A 23218-nucleotide genomic window follows, 5' to 3' on the forward strand; every position below is an offset into this window, starting at 1 on the left:
GGAAGGAATTCAAATATGTGTGAAACGTGGAACTGGCTAGCTGGCATTTTTTAGAATTACACCAACTCCCTTCTCTTTTACCGGCCTACAGAAATAGTTTTCATTAAGGAAGGTGGTTAGCTTGGTGAAGACACTTCAAGTATCTGAGGCTCACGGAGGAGACGTAGCTGGTGGACCCCACTCCCTGCTTCATCTCAGGTCTCACAAAGCAAAGCACTGTAGTTTGCACAGTAGTCAGAAAGAATATTTACTTCATTTTGAATCCCTCTTTTAAAAACATAAAGTTGGCAAGGTTTGGATTAGGGTTATGAAAGTAGGGTCCTTTGGTGTATGAGCAAGAACTGTGAAATCAAATCTCAAGATAAGAGATGGCAGGGAGGAAAGGTGAAGCAGTCTCTAGGGTGTAAGAGAGACCAGATTGGAAAAACATTGATGAGTACCAGGGCAGCCTGAGACACCTGCCCCTGGTCTGTACAGGGATCCCAGTTTGGTTTTAGGTATGGATTGGGGAAAGAACATGACCTTGGATGCTGTGGTACTCCTCAAAGGAGGTATGGCTAAAAGGTCAATGTAAGAAACTTCCCAGCCACCCTGGTCTCCTAAACATTGCTTCAAACAGGTCTCCATATACACAGTGATCCTTTAAACAGGATGGGTGATAGGAGGAGACAGGGAGGCAGCCATTCAATGAATGTAAAACCCTACTCCCAGAGAGACACTTTGGACCCCCAACAGGAAAGACCAATGAGGATAATGGTGGATGCTAGAAAGGTCCAAGTGACTAACAGATTTTGGTGAAAACAAACTAATCTGGAAAGAGAACATGGCCTGGGACAACAATCACTATTATACAGCAATAGTGTTCTGTCATCCAGGGCCCTGTTCCACATGGCTGCTTGGGCCCTTGTAGGTAAGATAATACAGGGACTGTCTTGGGCTGGCTTTGGAAAATGCATTTCTCAGCAAGGAGTTGTGATATCCCAGCCCTGCACTCTGGACCAGGAAGATGGGGATTCAAGGAATGCAAAAACACAAACCACCTCCCCCCACCCTCCCCACAAAAATCTACACCCATAAAAAACCACCCATGTCTTATAAGCTTTCCCTGTAACAAGCACCAGGCTGACTGGAGGACTTCCAGTGTCCAATCCAGCGTTCACTTAACAGTGACTTTCCAGTGTGTATCTTTCTCAGTTCTCAGGGAAGCTGGCAATTTGATTGGCTGAACACCTTTGAACTGGTTTATACCTGAAAATGCTTGCTCCAACTACTCTGGAACAAAATAAATACTCGTATGGCCCCAAATGCGTAGGCCTCAACTTAGGTAATCTATAAAAGGAAGCAAGAGAAACCTGATGCACGAGAGAAGTCTTTGCATTTTGCTCTTGCTTAGTGCCCAATTCCCATGAACAGAGGAGAAGGTGGAATCCAAGAGATACCTGAAGCACTGTAAGATAGAGGCATTTGGGTCTCAGCAAACTCCTTGCCCACCTGGCATGGATTGAGAATGGAGGATACCAACTGGAACTGACTTCTGCGTTTCCCTTCCTCAAAGAGACTCTTCCAACAACCCTCCCAGTCCCCTGGGCCATTGTAAGTCTCATGAGAGTTTGTTTCCGTGTATTAAAGGAATGACATAGACAGAAATGTCGTCTCCCGAGCCCAGGCGGTCGTTGGATATCCGCCAGCCTCTGTCCTTCAGCACACCTCGAGCTCGCATGACCAGGTCTTGAGCTGCCAGTGTATACCTGCGCAGGAGGAAGCAGAAGCAAAAGTCAATACACAAGCATTTATTAGGCAGTTACTGTATGCCAGGCACTGGGCTAAGCAAGGAAGATGGGAATACTGAGAAAGGCAAAAAACACAGTCCTCCTTGCTTTCAGGGCGCTCACATTCTCATGAGGGAATCAGCATGCAAGAAAAAAAATTGTCCAAACAAGATACACAGAATGTAAGAGAGGAAGGCAGGAGACCGGCCTCAGTCAGGACTTGGGGCTCAAAAGGGGCGGGGCAGGGAAAGACAGCTGTGTAGTTGTACAAACACCATCAGGCCGGACCATGGAAATTCTGGGTATTCTGCAACGCTGACACTGGTCCCAATCCACATTTATCACCCCTCCCCCGCACTTGTGCTTACACTGGGTCTTGCTTAGAAAGTCACTCAATTCCCTCATCATTGAATTCCCATGGAAACCAAACAAGAAAATACAAAACAGAGGCACAGGAGATGGTCTTTTAGGCCTTTTGCCTGACTGGTTTGAGGTTGGACAATTTCTTTTCTGGGTCTGGGCCCATGGGCCAGTGCTTAGTTTCATGGCTCAATTAATACATCTGCTGTTAGTTAGCCTTTCAAAAATGACAACTGTCTTGGCATCCCCTTAGTGCAGGGGAGTTTAACCTCTCTATGCATCATGGTTGCCTTTAGCAGTCGAGTGAAGCCGATGGCCCCCTGCTCAGAACGTCTTTGAACGTATCAGGGAAAATACGTAGACTTAACAAAGAAAACCAGTTGCACTGAAATATAGTCACAAAAACATTTTTCCAAGTCCGGGGTGAAGAAACGCTGCCTTGGTAATGAGTGGGAGAGCTGGGTAACTAATTGGAATCCTTATAATTGGGAATGTTCAAAATTCCCCACCAAGTGTGACCCTCTTTTTGGGGATGGCTACATCCCCATTTTATTGCTTCTTGTCTTCCCAAAAACAGAAAAGGAAACAAATGGTTTGGTTTTTTTTTAGTTCACAGACTACGATAACGAAACAACCCAAACTAAATCATCTGATAGGTTTTGAAGCAGGTTTAAAAACCACTTAATGTACTTAATTTACAAAAATTTACCCAGGTATGGTTTAGATAATTTTCATTTGTGATCCACACCCCTACCATCAACCTTCCCTGTAAACACATCTAGTGTCGCTGCTTTTAGGGTGATGCTGGGTGGTACTAGCCTCTAAATTTAGCGGTGGGATTCCTTACCTCCTCTTTTAGGACTTCTTTTTTTTAAATATGTAATTTATTTACTTTCCAGTTCTCAACATTCACTTCCATAAGATTTTGAATAACAAATTTTCTCCCCATCTCTCCCCACCTCCACCCTAGGACAGCATGTACCCCTCCATCCACCCCTCCCTCTAGTCTGCTTTTAGAACTTTTTAAAAAAATAAAGTTAAAACTGAGCCTAACTATGCTAAAAATAAGTACAAAATTTAAAAGCACAGTAACACTACCTAACACCTATCTGGAATATTTTTGTCAATTTATAACAACTAAGACTGTAAAACCAAACAATTTTGAATGCCCTGAGAACTCTGATCAACACAATGACCATAATTCCAGAATATGCTATGTCTCCAGACAAGAGGGATGATGGACTCTGGGCACGAAATGAGATAATTTGGTTTTTTTTTGGTGGGGGGATATGGCTAATGTGGGAATCTGATTTGCTTGACTGTGCGCATTTATTGATACATGCATATCCAGGCATTCAGGTGCTGCCGTGGACAGAAGGCTGAGGCTGGAGTCAGGAAGACCTGAGTTCAAATGCAGCCTCAGATTTATTAGCTCTGTTTGTCTCAGTTTCCTCAACTATAAAATGGGGACCAAAACAACAACACTTACCTCCCAGGGTTGTTGTGAAATGAAATAATCCAATATTATCAGCAAAGGGCTTAGTGTAATGGCAGGCATACAGTAAGGGCTATATTAATGCTAGCTGTTTGTTAGGTCTTTTTTCTTTATTCAGTGATGGGGCAGGGAGTGGGAAGGAGAGAAAACTGATGTTTGCTCATTGAAAAAAAGATTAAATTTAATTAAACATTAAAAAAGACATTCACATTTAAAAAATCAATTTCAAATGGCTTTCCAGAATGGTTAGAGTCAGACCAGTTCACAGCCGTACCAACAGTATTAGCTCATCGGCCTTTCTCAAAAGACTCTGAACACTGATTATTTTCATCTCTGTTAGTTTGCTGGGTGTGAGGTAAAACTTCAGAAATGTTTTTATTTTTTTGCATTTTTTCTTATTGGAAATTTTTTGTTTTGAATTTTTCTTATTGGAATAATCTTTCATATAGCTGTTAATAGTTGATGATTCTTTTGAGAACTGTTGATATTTTTGATCACTGATCCATTGGTGAATGGTAATTGATTACATATATGTGTGTGTATGTATGTATATATACACATACATGTATATTTGCATTGCATATATGTACTTTACATAAAGATATAATATATAATTTTGAATGTCTATATAAATACAATTTTGAATAGATATTGTATATAAACATAATTTTGTTTATTTTATATAGTTCTGAATATATTTACCATAAATACATAATATATACTTTTGAATATATTATATATATTCCTTTTTAATCTTAGATATTCTGCAAACTCTTATCAACAATATCTTTGTAACATCTACCAAAAGCTTTTTATTTGGCCCCCTGGGGCCAAGCAGAACCACTGTAACTTCTTTCCTGATGCTTGAGGGCAATTTCTCCCCTACCGCCTATCTCTTCTCAAGGCTAAGCACCGCTTGTTTCTTTCACTAATCTAGATGCAGCCTAATCTTCAGCTCTGTACTTGAAGTCCTGGATATCCAACCCTGGAAGGCACTTCTATAAATATGGTGCCTAGAACAGAACCATATTTCAGATGCATAAAATGCAACGTCTCTGAGAACAGGGACTGCTGCGCTTGTTCCTGTATCCCTCACAGCTAGCACGGTGTCAGACACATAGAAGGCACTTCATAAAGGACTGCTGAAGGCGGTCAGACCAGCGCTGATCACAGTCTGAAGATCACACAGCTTTCCTAGATGCCTCCCCACAGTGCTGATTCTCCAGACCTTTTCAGACCAGTGTTTTGCCACAGTTCCCCCAATTTCGATTTGGGTTTAGGGAAAAACAACCAAACCAACCTTCGGCAATATATGAGTTCATGCTTATTACATTTCACCATATCATATTTGGCCTGATATTTTAGCCTTTCAGGAACTTATCAGAACCCGATCACCCACTGCTTTAGGTACTTTTGTCAGTTTTATGTCATCTGAAAATCCATAAGCATACCAAGTCACTGACAAAACCATTAAAGAATACGTGGTAAAGGAAGACTAGGTCCCTTAAGTGATGCAGTAGATAGAGCACTGGACTGAGAACCAGGAAGACTCATATTTCTGAGTTCAAATCCAGCCTCAGACACTTCCTAGCTGTGTGACCCTGGGCAAGCCACTTAACTCTGTTTGCCTCAGTTTTTTCATCTGTCAAATGAACTGAAGAAGGAAATGGCAAACTACTCCTATATCCACCAAGAAAACCCCAAATGGGGTCATGGGAGAGTCAGACGTGACTGAAAATGACTGAACAACAACAAGAAAAAGGACAGGTCCTTGCATCACTCCACTACAGGTTGCCTAGTAAGATGACATGGAACTATTAATGGCTACTTTTGGGACGTGGACATTTAATCAATGCAGAATCCAACTAACTCCGACTGTCCGACGCACATCTTTCTTGTTCACGAGAAGAGCATGTCCATTACATGCTTCCTAAAACTGAGGTCAACTGTATCTAAAACATTCTCCAGATTGACCACTTTTGTAACTCTCACATTTTGTGAATGAAGGTAGGTTGGCCTGATTTGTTACTGATAAGACCATGGTGGCTTTTACTACACATTCCTTTTCACCACTTGTTTAAATTATCTAAGGATTCTTAACTTGGGTCCTGGAACTGGTTTTCAAAATATTTTCTTGACTTTCAATATAATTGGTTTTCTTCATAATCCTATGCATTTCCTTTTATTCATTTTAAAACATTATTCCGAGTAGGGGTCTGTAGGCATCTCTAGGCCCCTGATTAATAAGTATGTCCTAGAATTTTGCCAGGATTTGAAGTTAAGCTCATTGATCTATAGTTTTCCAAGCCCATTAATTCCCTATTTTCTATAAAATATTTTTCTGTAACAAATGCGTAACGATGGATCCAAAGCATTTTGTTTAAAAAACAAAGGCATTTTTGTGTCGACAACAAAAGGCAAATATTTTCCAAATCAATTAAACTCAGCTCCTTTTATAAATAAAAATTAACTTTCTAGATACATTAAAAAGTATGACAATCACTTTAGATAATTTCTGAATCAATGTGCTATTTCCTCTCTTTACCTCTCCCTTCCCCTTTGGAGGTGTGTTCTTTAGACCTTGAATTCAAGAAGGTAAGAGAGAATCCCATGTGAAGAAATTTTCAATTTCTCTTTGAAAATGCTAGCCCATATATCCATGCAGGGCAATAATAATGTGGGGTGGGAATGGGAGGCATCTCCTATTGAGAGGAGTCTGGTGAAACACACTGGGAAAACCAGCAATGTGTCTTTTCCTAACACTGGTCTCTAAGGGACAAGGCTGCCCCCAAACAGTCTCTTAGGTCAAACCCCCTCCTTAACAGGGGAATCTAAGAAAAAAGGTGAAGGGAGTGGGTTGCTTTTAGGAACGGTACAATGGGGTGGGACAGATGGCCCAAACTGGTTCTCTAGCATAAACTTCAGGCCATCCACATGGCATCTAGTGAAGAGATCTCAAGAAAGAAGCAACATCCAACAAGGACACTTGGTAAGACCCCTAAGCCAACCTTAGAGACAGACACAGCCCAATAGCTCCACAGGCAGGAATGGGACATTCCTTTGTTTTGTTGGTCCATCCTCCTTACCCTGACACTATGTTGAATACTGAAGTCTGTAGGTAGGCTCTTCTTTCCTCTCCACTACTATCACCCTTTGTGGTTCATTAATACAACTGCTGAAGTTTACTTGCCTATGGTGATAGTGGTTATACTGAAGGATGTTGTAAGTTGTACTGACATTTGATTCAATTTGACAAGCACTTATTACATACCTACTGTGTGCAGGACATTGTGCTAGGCACTGGAGATACAAAAGAAACATAGAGAACCTAATGAGAGTCCCTGCCTACAAAAAAGTTTATGTTCTGCTGTGCAAACACAACATACAAACAGATAAGTGGTACCCAGACACTACGGATGCTGAAAACTAAGAAAAATCAACAGCTAGCGGGAAGGGGGAAAGGACTCTGACTTTCTGCACTTCAATCATCTCCTCATCTCTCCCTTTTTCCTTTCTACCCCTACATAGCCATAGATTGAGAAGTTCTTTGTCCCAATCCCAAAGCTTTATGGAACTTTATGAATTACAAACTGATCAATAAAGAGGCTTTGAAAGTGCTTAAAACTGAATAGATGGGTACTTGGCTGGAACAAGAATTCTCTACTTTTTACAAGGCCTATCTTAATAGAAAAGAAGGAAATAGACATTTCTACAATTAATAGAACAAAAGGGCTTTTTAACAAAAGGAGGGAGGGGCACTGAGATCTAGGGAAAAAAAACCCAAACCCCAAACCCTAGCCAATATACAACTCACCCAGTGGTAAAGTCTGTTTTTTTCTTAGAGAAGTCAATAATATATGATCACACCCATAAAAAAGTATAATAGCAAGAGACATCTGAGGGGATCAAGAAAAGGAAGGGGAAAACAATTCAACGATACAGTGGGAGAGGGCCACAGACTCAGCTGCTGAGGCTGGCACCTAGCACGGTGGGGGTGAGCGAGGGTGGCGGTTTCTGGAAGTTGTAGATGAATAGCCGTTGTGGGTCCATTATTGACCGCGTTTACTCACTAATGCAGCGGATTTCAGACTCAGCTGTCAGGACAGCATCAGAGAACTGCTGAAGTAGTTGCAAAGCATCTACTTTCTCCTAATGAGGAGTCTGACCGGAATGCAACTTTCGTATTTTGAGAACATTCTTCTTCTCGGGCTGAAGCTTTCAATATTGATCAGCAAAGCACTGCAGGATGGAAGAGCTGCTGAAGCGGGAATGGGCTTGGCAAACCTCACGTGGCCTGGCTGAGAGCCTTCCCTGGGCTTTGGGAGGTGGGGGTGGGTGGAGGAGGAAAAAGGGAAAACAGCAGAGGAAGCCAGATGTGTGACTGTGAGTCAGGTTGAAGAGCCATGCTGCTGAGATTGGCTGCCAGGGAAAGCCAATACCTCTTCTCACCAGCTCTGCCCCCCAAACTGGGGAGAACCGGCAGCACTGACCTGGGAATCCTTCTAAATGGGCAAGAAACAGCCCTCTTTCCCAGACTTAAGGATAAAGTTGGTTAATACCTGTGAAGATGGGATATTTCCCACTGTAAATTTCAACTGGTTTAGTACCAATCCACCAACATTTGTCAGATGTTTCCTTTGTGCTTGGCACTGGGTTAAGCCCTAGCAGTACCCTTACAAAGAATGAACTGATCCCAACTCCTAGGGCAGAAGGAACTGGACTTGAAGTCCCTCAGGCACAGCTGTGAGTCCCTGGGCAGGTCACTTAACCTACTTTAAGCCTCAGTTTCCTTATCTATAATGAAGGGATAAGAATAATAAACGATGATGATGATACCTACTTCACAGGAGTGCTACGAGAATCAAATGGATAATACATGTAAAACACTGCCAACTTTAAAAGTGCTATAAAGAGGTCAGCTTAAAGTATATGAATGGAACAGATTAATGCTATGTCGTAAGAAATGAAGAGGGAAATGATTTTATAGAAACCCAGGAAGAGCTTGCAGAGTCAAGTGAGAAAAACCAGGAGAACAACTTCTACTGTAACACTGTAAAAATCACAAATTGGAAAGACTCAGGATCTATGCAACGACCAAGTGCGATTCAGGGGCCTTTGTGTTTGTTAACCACCTCCTTACAGCAGAAGTTGAACTAAATGTGTGGAAAGAGACATACATTTTTGGATGTGGTCAACATGAGAGTTTGTTTTTAACTCCGCATATCTTTTACAAGGATTTTTTTCTTTACTTTCTTTTTTTTTGGGGGGAGGGGGGGACAGAATAAGGAGGAGAGAACATAAATGCTTATTAATTGAAAACCAGTTAGCTACTAATATTCTTCTTAGCTCTATTACTATTGCTACTGCTGTACCACCCCCACCCCCACCCCCACCCCCACCCCCACCCCATGATTATCAAATCCTCAGCTTTAGGGCACATTCCCCTCCCACATAAACTCTACATTAGACTCAGTTGCTCAGGTAGGTATGGATTTCAGAATGTCTTTTGGATCATAAAGGTTAGGCTTTTTCAAGAGACAGTATAAGGAACAATTAGCAGAGAATTAATGAGTTAAATTTATCTGTACATAAAAAGCAGGACACCCTGTAGGAAATACAGATGGAGGAGCATAGAAAGAATCTTTTTGGTTTTTACAAATAGGCTTTTTAGATTTCAAGTGGGGGGAATCTCCCTCTCGTTTCTGAAAAGGATATGGGGTGATTCCAAGGAATGCCTGGGCTATGCCCAGCTCTGCTGAGCCGGCATTATAACCAGCTTTTACAAATGTGTTGGAGACTAGGCAATGCCTTCTTTAGGGAGCTCCCTCATGCAACAGCAGCTTTTCCCTGTAGCATTTCATATCCTAACCCAAGAAACAGGAGCTTGAAGAATGATTGCTCCTGCCCAGTTCATGGGTTGCAGGGATTGTATTGGGGGGTGTGATAGGAAGGGGGAAGGGTCCCATTAGCATTCTTGGTTAGTCTTACAGCTTTCTGAGATGGCGTTTGGTTAGTCTGAAATTCCCCAAAGCATTATTTTAGTATGAGAAAGTCAAGCAGCATGTTATAAGGCTTGGACTCCCTCCACCCCCAAGGGGGAAAGAAAGTAGGAGGGAGAGAAAATAAGTGCTTGCTAATTGAAAAAAAAATTAATTAAGAAAGTCAAGCAAGCCATTCTCCTACCAGGCTTGGCATCCCAGCCCTGGCCAGCCAAACCCTTCCAAACGTTCCGTTGTCACAACAAAATAGCAGCTCCATTGCTACCCTGTCTGCATAAATATCCCAAGGAAAGAGGGGGATGTTCCTTGTTGAAAGGAGGTCCCAGGCAAAACCTGACCAGTTCCATCTCCTATGCCCAGTCAGCTGGTGCTAAGTTACTTGAAAGAAACAAGTCAAACTGCTTCCTATCTATTCATCAAACACAAGATCCAACACTAATGAGTTTGTTCTAAAACTTGTAATAGCCAGCAAGAAAAACCACAAATAAACCTTTTTTTTGCTTTTAGAGCTCGGTCTCTGGAAAACCATATGGCCCTGCCAGTAAACAGTTCAGCCCAAGGGTTTAATAAAAGAAGATTTCATTTCCTTTGCCAAAATAAATGGAATGCTATGGAGGTTTTGAAAGCCCAGATTTAATGATAATACTCACTACCTGGCATCGTAGGTGTTCTCATTGTCAAAAATACTAATTGAGTCCTTCCTTAGTAAGGTGCATGTTGTGCTTCTGGGGACTTGGATGGGAATAAAGAGGCAGTATAAATGAAGGCTTCTAGAATGCTCTCTTAGCTCTGACCTTTCCAGCACTGCATCTGCAATATAGTAGAGCTCAAAGGTGCAACTACTAGCCTATCCCAGCAGTCCTTGCAGTACCAAGGATCCTGGGATGCAAGGCAAGGATATTTCTGAGGATAATGGATTAGAGAGGAAAGAGTGTGTGTGGATGTACTGAGGAGGGAGTATGGCATTTACATCTGTACCACCATCTATTCCTAACTATTTTCTGGCCCCAAGACCCATGACTCAACACTAGTCCCATCTCCTTTGCTATCACACTAAGTGCCTTCTTATGAATTCAAGGTCCCATAAATCTCTCCCTTCCTCCTGCCTCCAGGCTTGCATCTCTTTTTTCTTTAGGAATGGGACCCTTCCAGCATGCAGGGTTAACAGCCAATCCCAAATCTCATTCTTCACCCCACTCCCATCATCCCCTAACTCCCTCTGGGGAGGTTTTCAATCCCACAGCATCTTCAGGCCCTCCCCCATCACAATCCTCACAACGTTTTGTAGGTGAGCAGCTCACTTTGATATAGGGAGCTGTGCTCTGACAGCCAAGTGAATTTCACTTTAGGGTAAACTCTAGAATGCAAGGGGATAAAGAGACTGCCTGCCCACTGATGGCCCAGCTTACTGCTCACAAGGCCACCTTCTGATTTTCGTTCAAGTGGCTCCAAAAAGCAGAGGACTACTGGGATCTGCTGAAGCCAGAGAGCTCTCAGCACCCCATTCTGATCGCCTTTCCACCTGAGAGGGCACTAGGAGGGTCAAAGTGGCACAAATGCTTCTTTATGCTAACCCCATGAGGGGAGATGCTGCTTTGCATTCTCCTTGGTAAGAATGTCATCTAAAGAAAACAAGGCTTGTAATTTGCTCTCCAACCTTTGTTATCATTCCTTGTTCCTACTCCCACCCCCTAGCAGATCTTCAGCTGTCACAGTATTTGGTGGTGGGCTACCTCATTTCTGCAAGGGAAAAACTGGGGAGCAACTAAGCTGAAGGAATAGGGGAGAGAGAGAAGGGGGGGGGGGGAGAGAGAGAGAGAGAGAGAGAGAGAGAGAGAGAGAGAGAGAGAGAGAAGGGAGAGAAAGAGAAGGGAGAGGGAGAGAGGAAGGGAGAGAGGGTGAAAGACAGAGGGGAGACAGAGAGGGAAAGAGAGGAGGGAGAAAAAAGAGAGAGACAGGGGAGAGAAGACAGAGAAAGGGGGGAGAGATAGGGGGGAGAGGGAGAGGGAGGGAAAGAGAATGTGTTCAATTAAAACATTCAAAGTAAGAGGATTCTGACTCTTTTTCCCTAGAGTACGCCAGTCCTGGAGACTCTCCGGCCCTCTCCTGTTAAGGGGAAGCTTTGGGAAGCCCTGGGCAGCTCTTTGGCCTCTTGAGTATCCACAGGAATTTTCTGCCCCTCCCCAAAGGGGCCCCAGAAGCAAGCGCATTGTTCTCTGCTGCACTGGGGGCTGATGAAGGGTTGTTTGAGTCCCTGGAATGACTAACCAAGTAGAAAGAAAAGCAGCCTGGAGAGGCACCATGGGGGTGGTGGGAGGGGGGAGGAGAAGCTACTCATTACCAATGGAAACCTGAAGTGTCTTTCCTTGGGGGGACACCAGGCCGGTCTGGGTTGCTCTCACATTCTGCTCTGCAGCCTGTACTGAGAGGCACAGTCAGAAAATAATGGCTCAGCCTCCCCTGCTTTCCCAGTCATTCATTCAGCGTGGCAGCTTCACAAAGGTCATTGTAGGAGACAAACAGGCAAAAGCCCATCTTGCTGCTTCTTAGTCTATACCTTCCCAGTGGCTGCTGCTGGGTTCTCTGTAGTCACAATGGTGTTTCCAACAGAAGGATACTGCGGCATTGAGGGTGAATAGCCTGGTATCATTGTTAATACCCATCCCTCAAAAACGTCTGTACATGCACACCTCATATGTTACACATATAAAATATGGAAGTATACATTAGGCATGTTTATAATTTTCTATTCAGTCATTAAGGGTTTCAAATAAACAGGGCAGAGAATCCATATGCATTAAGCAACACATCCCCACGAAGGCCTTCTGACTTTGGAGTTGCTAAACTCAAATCCCAGCCCTGGCGCTTACTTTGAGCAAGTTACTTCAGCTCTCTAAATCTAATCTATTCCATCCTCTATAAAAACTGAGGACACGGGCCTAGTTATCCTTTCAGTTTCAAATCTATGAACCTATGATCTATTTATCAGTAGATTTTCTCTTATTCCTGGATTAATGAATTCTATCCCATAAATGCTCTCAACACCAAGGTCTCCTTGTTTTTAAGGAGTACATGATGAAAGAATTCTTGCAATTAGACAGGGTTTATCATGCCAAGGAAGAAGAATTGGGGGAAAGGAGGAACTGGGAACCAGGAAGGTTGTGACCTGTCTTCAGAGCCATAATGAACAGGGGCCAGGGTGATGACCCAAGGGGTTCATTTCCCTCCCACAGGGAGAGCTGGACCTTTTCCCTCTCTGCCTCCCCCTCCCCAATTGCTTTTTTGGTCCAGATGAAAATACTCCTAGTACGATTCTGCTTGTCTAAGGTCTCAAAGTTAAAATCAAGCCTGATCTTCTGATCTCCAGTCTGAAGCGCCATCTCTTACCTGACTGTCCTCATGAAATAATGTATTACTTTTCCTCCTCCTCCACCTCTTCCTTTTACCCTGGTGGTATAAGTCATTTCTGCTAGCATCCCTTCCACATGGACTAGACTAGTTTTTTTTTTTCTTAAAAATCAAGGAAGGATTGACTGGTCCAGCCTACCAAGAGTTAGGGCCTCACAGACCCAAGGGACACATTACTGACATTTTGAGCCATCATACCATTCTGTCCAGAATTAATTCTTTATGGAGATGTGATTCTATTTGAAGCAGTGCTATATCCTCATTGAGAATCCTTTCCATGTCATTTAAAAAAAATTTATAGCTTTATTTATTTCGTTAAATATTTCTAGCGTTACCTAAACTTCTTTTTAAGTGTAGGGATGATGTACCAGTGTTTCATTTCATTCCAATCCTGGTCCTGAATCACTGTCTCAGCCTGAATTGAGCCTGGCTCCTGGACAGTCTTCACCCTCTTTGGTTATGGTTCCCTTTGTTTTCTAAAATACAGACCTCAAGTCTTCATTCATTCATTTTTTTTTTAAACCTGCCCCCCTTGTATCACAACTCCCTTTGGGGTCCTACCTAGGTGTCCTCAAATCAATCTCCGTGCCTTTCTTTATGACAACAGTCCTGTCCAAAGCCCAGGAGACCCTCATATCCCACAATACCCCCGCTGAGATACCCACAGTGGCTTCCTGGGCTGGCTGGGTCTTTTACCAACCGATTTGTTGCTATGGAGAAGAGCACTGATGAACTAGGGCAGGTACGCAGCCAAACTGCCAACAAATATTACTTGTGAAAGAGGGCTGGTATCATTTAGCTCTTCTAATTCTCAGTTTCTTGGCTCTGACCTTTTGTATTCATCAGTGCAGATAGAATGAGCTCATATCAACATGAATATAGCGGCACCATGGGAATGGGCAGAAAAATACTCAACGGGCAAAAGACTCACATGCTAATCAAAGAACCTGTGGGCAAGGAGGAAGTGTGAGGTCATCCTGTCCACCCCACGGACTTCAGGAAAACAGCAACTGCTGGAAGATGGTGGTCCGCCATACTGCTTCCCCCCATCTCTCCTTGTGTAGTAATAATTGTAGCTAACATTTGGACAGTGCCAACCATGTGTCAGGCACCACTCTAAGCACTTTACAATTATTATCTTGTTTGATCCTTATAACAACCAAGCTAGAAAGGTGCTATTAATTAACCCTATTTTACAGATGAGGAAACAGAGGCAGATAGTCGTTAAGTAAGCCTTGCCCAGGGTTCACACTAATTGTGTGAGGTCTTCGTGACTCCAGGCCCAGTGTGACCGTACACCTGATGGAAAGAAGGGATGCTTTGTTTAACAAGATTTCTTTTCTTCTAGGGTGCACCTCTGATCTCTTCAGTACTATTGCTCTGTTTGGTCAATCAAAACTTTTCCTTTGCTATGACTGAATCCTGTTCCTTTGCTTCGTGATTACTGTGAAATTTCAGTTGGAAGCTCGTGGCCAGAGAGGGAATTCTGATGAGCACAATCAACTCTGCCAGTCTCTGAACCTATCTCCCAGAGGAAATGCTGGTGCTTTAATAATTGTCCTTGGCAGTCTCTGGAGAGCTTTTCTCGCACACAGAGTGGTAGTCCATGTGCACATATTTCTGTTCGATGCTTTGTTTAGGTCCTTCTGTGTTTTCTTTAATGGTTCACACATAATTTTCATGGGACATTCTGTTACATTAATACACCATACTCTTTTTGTGTTTTCCACTTTGGGAACATAGGTTTAGACCTGGAAGGAGTCTCTGAATTCACTGGCTCCAACTCCCTCATTTTTCAGAGGAGGAAACTGAGGCACAAACAGGTTAAGTGTCTTGCCTAGGGTCACATAACTACTGTATTAGGTTTTCCTGACTATAAGCCCAGCACCTTCGTTATTACAAATAGAACAGAGAGGAGTATTTTCATACAAATAGGCTATTTTTTCCTTTTTAAAAATAGTCTTACTGATGAAATCACCAGGTCAAAATGTATGCTAAGTTTTACCACACTGTTCCTCAAAAGGCTGCACCATCTCTACCCCCACCAGCAAAGCAATAACTACTTATTTTTCTACGGCCTTGCCAACGCTGGATTTTATATGCTATTTTTAGCATTTTAATATAGTTTTAAAAAAGTTTTGTTGACGACTTTTCACCTCCCCCTTTCTCCCATAAACCTCCAACAATTAAAGCAGAAACCTCTGATGTGGAGACCTTGTCCACTAGTGTCTAGGGCATAGGGGGCTGATAAAGGGATCCCTGAATTTTCCTTTGCTCACTTAACAAAATTTTAAAATGTAAGTGGAGGGAAAGAGTTTAAAGCTCTTAAAGAAAGCGTAAAGATGTGTTTACACTTTACTATTCCTTTAGAACAGGGGCTTCTTAACCTTTTTTTACATTACAAACTCCTTACTGGCAATCTGATGAGACTTGCTCTCCTTCCTGGAGTAACAGTGCGAACACTCTTTAAACCATCAGTGGAGATGGCGAGGTCTGAGGAACACTTCAAAGTTGCACAAGGTAGGGGAGGGGATTTCTTTCTTTTCTCCATCTGCCCATGGTAACACCTAGTGGAAAGGAGGCCAGTGAGATGAAATAGTCCTGGCAGAAGGGCACTGAGATTCAGGCAGAACACCAGGGAGGCCAGCTGAGTGACTTGTCCAGTAAAAATATACATATGGTCAGAAGAAAGTAGTGTGAGTCTACTATTACGCTGGGATCCCTACAACACTGAAGGTGGGATTTGCACTGCATACATGTGTTCCCTAAGCGTGTGCTTCTCCCCTAGTCTGCTGGGGGCTCTGAGTATTTGTAGGAAAATGAGCCCTAGGTGTATGGAAGGAATGTTTTGTAATTATTTTTCATGCTATGTCATTTCAGTAAATACCTTTGTTTTGAGCTAACTATGATGACTAGCCTCCTACTGAAAGCAAAACCATCTGTGAGGGCTCATGAGGTTTTAGGAAGGCTGATCCACAGAGCACCTTGGATCTGGGATAGCTGCCCTCTGAGAGAGGGGGTGCCCTTTACAAAATACTCTGGCTACCTCTCTGTTATGAGGAAGGAGGTATGTTTCATCTGTCTCTTCTCTGGGACCTCCACTGGTTTTTTTTATAACTCAAAGTTTTTGTAATTTTTACTGTGGTTCTAAAAAAAAGTTCCAAAGAAATATGACCAGGCTGGGTTAAGGAGAATGTAGGGGCGGTACCAGCCATCACTATTAAGAAAGGCAAAAAGATGAACTATTATTGCTCTGACTAGTAATGAGAACACAAAACTATCTCAGAACAAAAGCTGCCCCTGACAGACCCGAAAAGGTATGAAGACTTTACTTCTACATCTTCGGTTTATAAGCTGCCTGAGGAATGACCCTGAGGAGATATCTCCTTCTTGAGTTATGATGTCTAACCATCCATGTCAGGCTTTATTACTTTAATATTTCAAGGACCTGAGATTTGGTTGGTGAGGGTGCTCCCACCATTAACGCATATAACAACCTCCTCAGAACTTTAGAAGACTGTCTTTGCTAAGGTTATATGGCTGAAAAAGAAACCATTTAGCTGGTGGCCAGCCCTTTGGTAATAAACCTTTTTATATTTACTTAAGATAGTCCTCAGATGACAAACTCAGTCTATAACTGGACACATACAGCTTTTCTGCAACGGTAGGATGTTCTGGAGCAAACAGGAATATTGAATACCTAGGAGGTTATTTTAGCTTTAAAAAAACAAACGCATCTTTGAGGAGCTCCCCTTAAGGTCACCAGACAACCAGCCCCTAAAACCATCACATAAAAACACAAACCTGTGTGGGTCATCAGGATCACAGTTAGGAAGAAATTGTGTGACTGCTTCAGCCACTTCTTTGTTCACTAAAACATCCCAGAGTCCATCTGTGGCTAAAATCAGCACGTCGTCCGCCCCATGTTCATACTGCATGAGATCGTAGACTCTCACCTGCAACCACAAGCAGAGATAGAATGTGATGGAGGACACGCAGGAACCTCTGAAAATCTGCTTGCTTATACAGTTTGGCTTTCCCAAAGACTTCCTTCACACTTGTATCCTTCTCCTGGTTAGCAGAATAGTTTTAAGAGACTACTGGATTAAGTGCAAACTTTAGAGGGCTGAGCCTGTGCAAATAAATCAGTGTAAATGACCTGATTCAGTACTGTGCCCAACATTTGCTTTTATTTTACTTTTTACCAGGACTGAGAGAGAGTGTGTGCTTGATAAATATTTTTCGATAACTCAACTCACATGGCTTTGTGATCCTGTCCCTGTGGGTACTCCCTTCAGACCACAACTCATCCATGCCTGTCCTTCCTTTGCAACTCCTGCAAACCATTACTGGCTAACAAAGAAAGCAATTTTACAATGTGATGCCTGAGACTTTACAAGGAAAATGGTATACTTTGCAAATTTAAGGAGTTCTTTCAAGAGCCTGAAGCAGTGTTGGACACACAGTGTGTGCTCAGTAATGTGGTGAGAAAACTGTTACTCTGACATACCCTACTCCATTTTGTATTAGGCCACCATCTGAGATCAAATATTTTGATATTTTTTCCCCATGATTTGTTTCTCAACATTAAGATAAGCATATGTGTGGTACAGTTTGACAAACAACATATGTGTGCTCAAAAACAACTAGTAAACATACGAGACCCCCAGATAGGACAGACCACCACTGGAAAAATTTGGCAAACAATTTTAGTCTATATGATTAGTTTCTATCACCATACATAAATTAATTAGTAAACAAATTAGATCACTGGCTACCAACCAGAATTTGGGAGTAACTAGCTAACACCCACACTAGAAATATAAGAGACCCACCAGAGACCCTGTAGCCTTCAGGCTGACCTTGGATTAAGACCAACACTAGTATCTGTGTTTCCTACACTTAAGACGCAAGTGTTCTCCATGTTCGCTTGAGGGCAGGGCTCATTAGCTGACTGCGATTTGCTGACTTGTCAAGCAGCCACCTTGAAGGGATACACATGGCCTATGCCTGGGATGAAAGGGAGTCTTGCCATTAAGCACCAAGATGAGACACATATACTGGGAAGCCTGAGGAAATTGGGTTTGCGGTTTGATCCTAGTAAGATTAATGATTGTACTGTCCAATGGAGATAATATAAACTGTTTGCACATACTTGATTAATATAGTTTGCTAGCACTGAGAAGCATAAATCTAATTTTCTACTGCACTAGTTAGTATAAGTAACGGTAAATCGATTTTGTGTATGCATCTTCTGTTACAAGTAAGTACATCGCTTCAACAAACATTTATTTATCTATTTTCAGTTTTCAGCATTCATTTCCACGGAATTTTGAATTTCAAATTTTCTCCCCATCCCCTCTTACCCTCTCACCCCAGGACAGCATGTATTACTCTCCCTCCAATCTGCCCTCCTTCTGCCACCCTCCCCCCTCTTAACATGCGTTCACTGCTTACTATTTGTAGGGTGCTGGGTGCCTGGGGCACAAACATAACAAGGAGCTTTTATTCTGTGCTAGGGATGGGAAGGGGTAAGGTGAACCAGAATACTTACTTAGGACCCCTCTTCTGTAACCATGCCAGAGAAAACGAAAGATGGAAGTCGTGTAAATTAATGGCTAGAGGCAAATACTGACACTGGCCAGACTATGCCAGACACACTACCACCAGGAAGTCACCAAACCTTCCTGGGCGTCATCTAAAAAAAGGAGCTAACCATGCCCCTGTGATCTGCCCTACTGGGTAGTTCAAAGGAGATAAGACATCCAAAGCACTTGGCAAACTTTGATAGGCACACTCATGCATTTCTAGTGGAGCTGTGAACTGGTCCAACTATTCTAGAAAGTGATCTGGAATTAGAAAGTGACTAAAATACATATCTATATCCTTAGATCGGGGATAACAATACCATAAGGATGAGGATGGGGTATGTGTGGGAAACAAGGAAGAAATTCTGTTTCCGTAGGTTAAAATTCCCAGCTTTAAGTGATCAGAGTTGTGACCTAGTACAGTCAGATTACAGCTCAGAAACTTGTGCGCAGGCTTGATGAACTGCTTGAGGGAAAGCCTATCAGAAAGGAGAACATGAAGTCACATGGCCAATGGACGGTGTGACGGAAAGTCCAAAAGTTGAAACAGTATAAATGGCTTGCCTTCATCCGAACAAACTGTAGTCCTTCTGTAGCCTTACTGGGGAGCTACCCATTCATTCAGGGGGAATGAACGTAGAAGGCACTCCCTCCTCCTGAAGAGGGGTGGAATCAGCTTTGGCCAGTGTTCAACTCCTCTGAACTCTCATAAATTTTCCTTGACACTTTTTCGGTGTCAAGCATGTTTTTAACAGAGATAACCCCCATACATACCAAAGTACTTACAGCAGCACTTTTTGGAGAAGCAAAGAACTGTAAACAAAAGTAGGTGTCCATTGTTTGGCAAATGGCTAAACAAGGGGAGGTACGTGAATGCCACAGAATACTACACTCTGCTGTAAGAAATGTCTACTGAGAAGCACTGGACGACTTAGATGACCTGATGTAGAATCAGGAAAAGAACACACATAACGACCAAAACAATGAATAATACAGGCAGGGTGATTCCATGAGAAGACCATGACCCTACCTCACCCACTACCACCATGCCCCACTCTTCACTCCTGTTTTCGCAGAGCCTAGGGCCTGTGCATTTGAAACACTGTAAACACCAGCCTTTTTGATGTGTTGGCTGGATTTGCTGCACTGTTTTGTGTTTTTTTTTTTTAAATAATTTGTCATTTTAACACTGGCATAAGGGTTGCCTTTGTGTAAAGAGAAAGGGATAGAGTGGAAAATGTAGGTGATGTAAAAACAGAAGTTATTTATTAAAAATTTATTTTTAAAAATGGCCCCCTCTACATTTCAGCCTATTGTGGCCTCATTACTAGAGAGAAAAATATTACTTACAAATGGCTCAAGAAAAATCCTTAAGGGAAGATCATACCTGGCTGCCTTTTTTTTTTTTTAATAGATACTCTTGAGAGCAAGACTGCCACGAAAATGTAAAAGGTTTAAACTGTGGACAGCCATTTGTGTCTTATGAACAAAAGTATTGATCTAAAAAAAAAGAGAATTCAATTCCTCTGTCCTGGCTTTGCTTCTGACCTTCTGGACTTTCCCATCCTGCCTCAGCTGACGTCTCACTCTGTATCCTCCCTTAGCACCTGGAGGTTCTTCACCCCAAAGTATCCTTCCATCATGCAGGCTCCCATCTCCCACAGGTACACTTCTCAAGCTGCCCTCACCCTTTTGGGTATTCTCTTCCCCCATTAACATGTAAGGTCCCTGAAGGCAGGGATTGTCTTTTTCTTACATTTGAATTCCCAATGCTTAGCACAGAGTCTAGCACAAAGTAAACGCTCCATTTGTTCCCTGTCAATCATTTATTAAATGTCTGTTAGTGTTAGGTGCTATGCTAGGCAATGGGATTCAATCAATCAATCAACAAGAATTTATTAAGCATCTACTGGGTGTCAAAACCCAGCACAGAAGGTACTAATATAAAACCAAAAGAGTCACTGTCCTCAATGAGCTTATATTCAAACGGGGGCTGGGGGGAGAGAACAGGAGAAAAAAAGGGACATGCACAGATAATTAAATACAAAATACATAAAAAAGTGAATAAAAGGTTATTTCTGGCATCAGATAAGCAGGAAAAAGAAGGGAGTGAGAGTAGAGCACAGGAAAGGCCTTGCGGAGGAGGCTGTAACTGGTAATAAAGTCACAGTCCTTATGATGGGGTTCAGACTCTGGGAACCTCCTTGAGCTCCCCTTGAGTCTTCCCACTTAATCTGGCCTTTCTTACTCAAATCTAATTTTCCCATTAGTTCCAGTAGTCTCAGGAAGCTCATGGACTTTTACTTATTGCTGCGCCCAGGTCTCTGTTGAACTCCCCACCCTTGATCCTATTACCAGCCACTCCCATCAGGATTCTCCCAGGGCTTGATCTATCAAGACCACCCCTGGGACTCCAGATTACCTGGCAACACCTGCTTCCCACCCAAACCCTCAACTATCTGATATCTCCTGATTGCCTCCAGCTGTTTCCAACCCTTGACCAGTCATCCCCTCCTTGGACTTCTCCTCAAGACCCTCCCTAAACCCCTCCTCCCATCACCCTAGGCTACCAGACCACTCCCAGATCCCTCCTGTAGTCTTTTTCTGTATATAAATTCCGTCTCACCTCCATGAAGGCATGCAAATTCAATCCAGCTCAGACTCTGTCTAGCTGAGATTCTATCTGGTCTGCTTGTGAATACAAGCATTACAAATGCTTAGTCTCCTTAAGAGTCAACCCAGTAATAATAAACTTAATAAACTTTGTTTTTCATTGGCTTTAAGAAGGCTTGTGTTGAATTCATTCGAGCAGGACTCAGCATGTCAGTATTTTGGGGTCTCCAGCACCCCTAAACCTCATCACTTATATTCACAAAAATGCAGGAACTCCATCCTTCACTCTCCTAGAAAAACTTCTCTATTTGCATTCTACATTAGAAGAAAGTAGGTATCCCACTTGCACCTGGCTTTTATAATGGGCTCTGAAGGATCCTTGTTGAAGTTGCTGTTCAACTTTCATCCTCAAAGAGGACCAAGGTGAAGATGAGGTCTTGACTAGCAAGTGAAGTCGATTTGTGTAAAGCATCAGCTCTATTCTCTCCTCCAGAATAATTGGAGTCCAGTGGCAAGGTACAGGTCAGGATGACTAGTGATGGCCCAGCTCATCTGAAGCATACAGAAAATCAAGGTTCTAAACCAAAGCCACTGGGAGCTTAATGTTGGATATTCAGTTGGACATGTTACACAGTGGGGATTTCCTTCGTGTACAGGCTGGTCTTCATGGCCACTGAATTATCTTCTAACTCTCCAACTCTGATTCTGATATGTCTGTACCTAATCCATCACCAAGAAAACACCAGTGACAGCATCACCAAATATCCAAACCCTAATGCCAAGTGGTGCAAGCATAGCTGCTGTTGTTGAATTCATGAGCTTCTCCAACAAACATTCTTTGCTTCCTCTGTGGGCATACCTGCAGGAAGTTTCTTTGATGCTCTGAGCACTGTAGGATGCAAAACTTAATTGTTAAATAAGCCCTCTGATCGACAAGGGGTTGAAGTGGCCAATTTTGTTGGTACAGTTCAACAGGAGAGGTCCTCTTACACCTCTCAATCTCCACCTAGGTTACTAAGAGCATCTGAATTTAACATTATCAAAGTGCCCCAGTAACAAGGAGGCTAGAGTTAAATTCCAAGCTGTCTTTGGAGAAAAGAAATGTCCTGAGCTGCCACTGGATGTGGCAGCCACTAATAAAATTGAAGTTTGGTCACTAAAGAAATAGCAGGAGTCTACATTCTCAGGCTCCAGAGAGGACCACTTCTCAGGCTAAAGCTTTTGACAAATTAAATCCTTTTCCTAATTGCATTGTTCTTTTTGCCATGTGGGTCCTATCGAATGTCCCTTCATTGGCCAAAGAGTGGAAGGTTGTCTCTGTACAATTCTCCAAATAATTTATATGTAAATAATAAAAAGCTGGTCCCAATCTTATTCCCCTAGGCACGTCCCAATTAACCTCCTTTTAGCTTTTGACGGTTACTCTTTGTTTCCTATCCTTTAGCCAGTTTCCAGAAAACTTTGCCAACTTTCCCCTAATTCCACAACTTGGTCTTATACATCACCTATGAGGCAGAACTTTTTTGTTGAATGATTTTTTTTTGTTGAGAAAACAGATTATGTTCTTAAGATAGCCTTCTGTATCACATCTTTCTCTTTAATTTTTCAATTAATAAGCATTTATGTTTCCCTCCATCCCACCGCCTTATCAATTTAAAAGAATGAAAGAAAAACAAAACCCTTGTAACAAATGTGTAGAGTCAAGTCAGACAAATTCTATACTGTCCATGTCTAGAAATATCTCATTCTGTATCACCTCTCTCTCAGATGAGCAAATAACCCTGGCAGTGGCAGCATTCCCCAACCCCCTACTCCATTACCTGTCTTACTTCCTTATTTCCACTACTTGTCACTCCTCCCCTGAACCAACTGCCAACCACTCACAGTGTAAGTGGGGGAGGGGGGGAGAGACACCTGAGCAAGACAGGAGGCAGCATGTGCCAGGCAAGCTGAACTACTACCATCGCCCCATGGGCCCTGATGGTG

At 42.6% G+C, this 23218-nt stretch overlaps 1 protein-coding gene across 1 annotated transcript in view; it reads right to left on the bottom strand.

The window, feature by feature from the left end:
- Nucleotides 1–231: 231 nt before the first annotated feature.
- PPM1H (protein phosphatase, Mg2+/Mn2+ dependent 1H) overlaps nt 232–23218 on the bottom strand; it is a 311176-nt gene continuing 288189 nt past the window's right edge. The window contains exons 9-10 of the mRNA XM_072655253.1: nt 16836–16987; nt 232–1748 (exon numbers count right to left, since the gene is read on the bottom strand). Coding sequence (XP_072511354.1) covers nt 1601–1748; nt 16836–16987 — 300 coding nt within the window. The 3' untranslated portion in view covers nt 232–1600. The remainder of the gene's footprint in view (nt 1749–16835; nt 16988–23218) is intronic.

Source organism: Notamacropus eugenii, chromosome 3 (assembly GCF_028372415.1).
Source record: "Notamacropus eugenii isolate mMacEug1 chromosome 3, mMacEug1.pri_v2, whole genome shotgun sequence".
NCBI lineage: Eukaryota > Metazoa > Chordata > Mammalia > Diprotodontia > Macropodidae > Notamacropus > Notamacropus eugenii.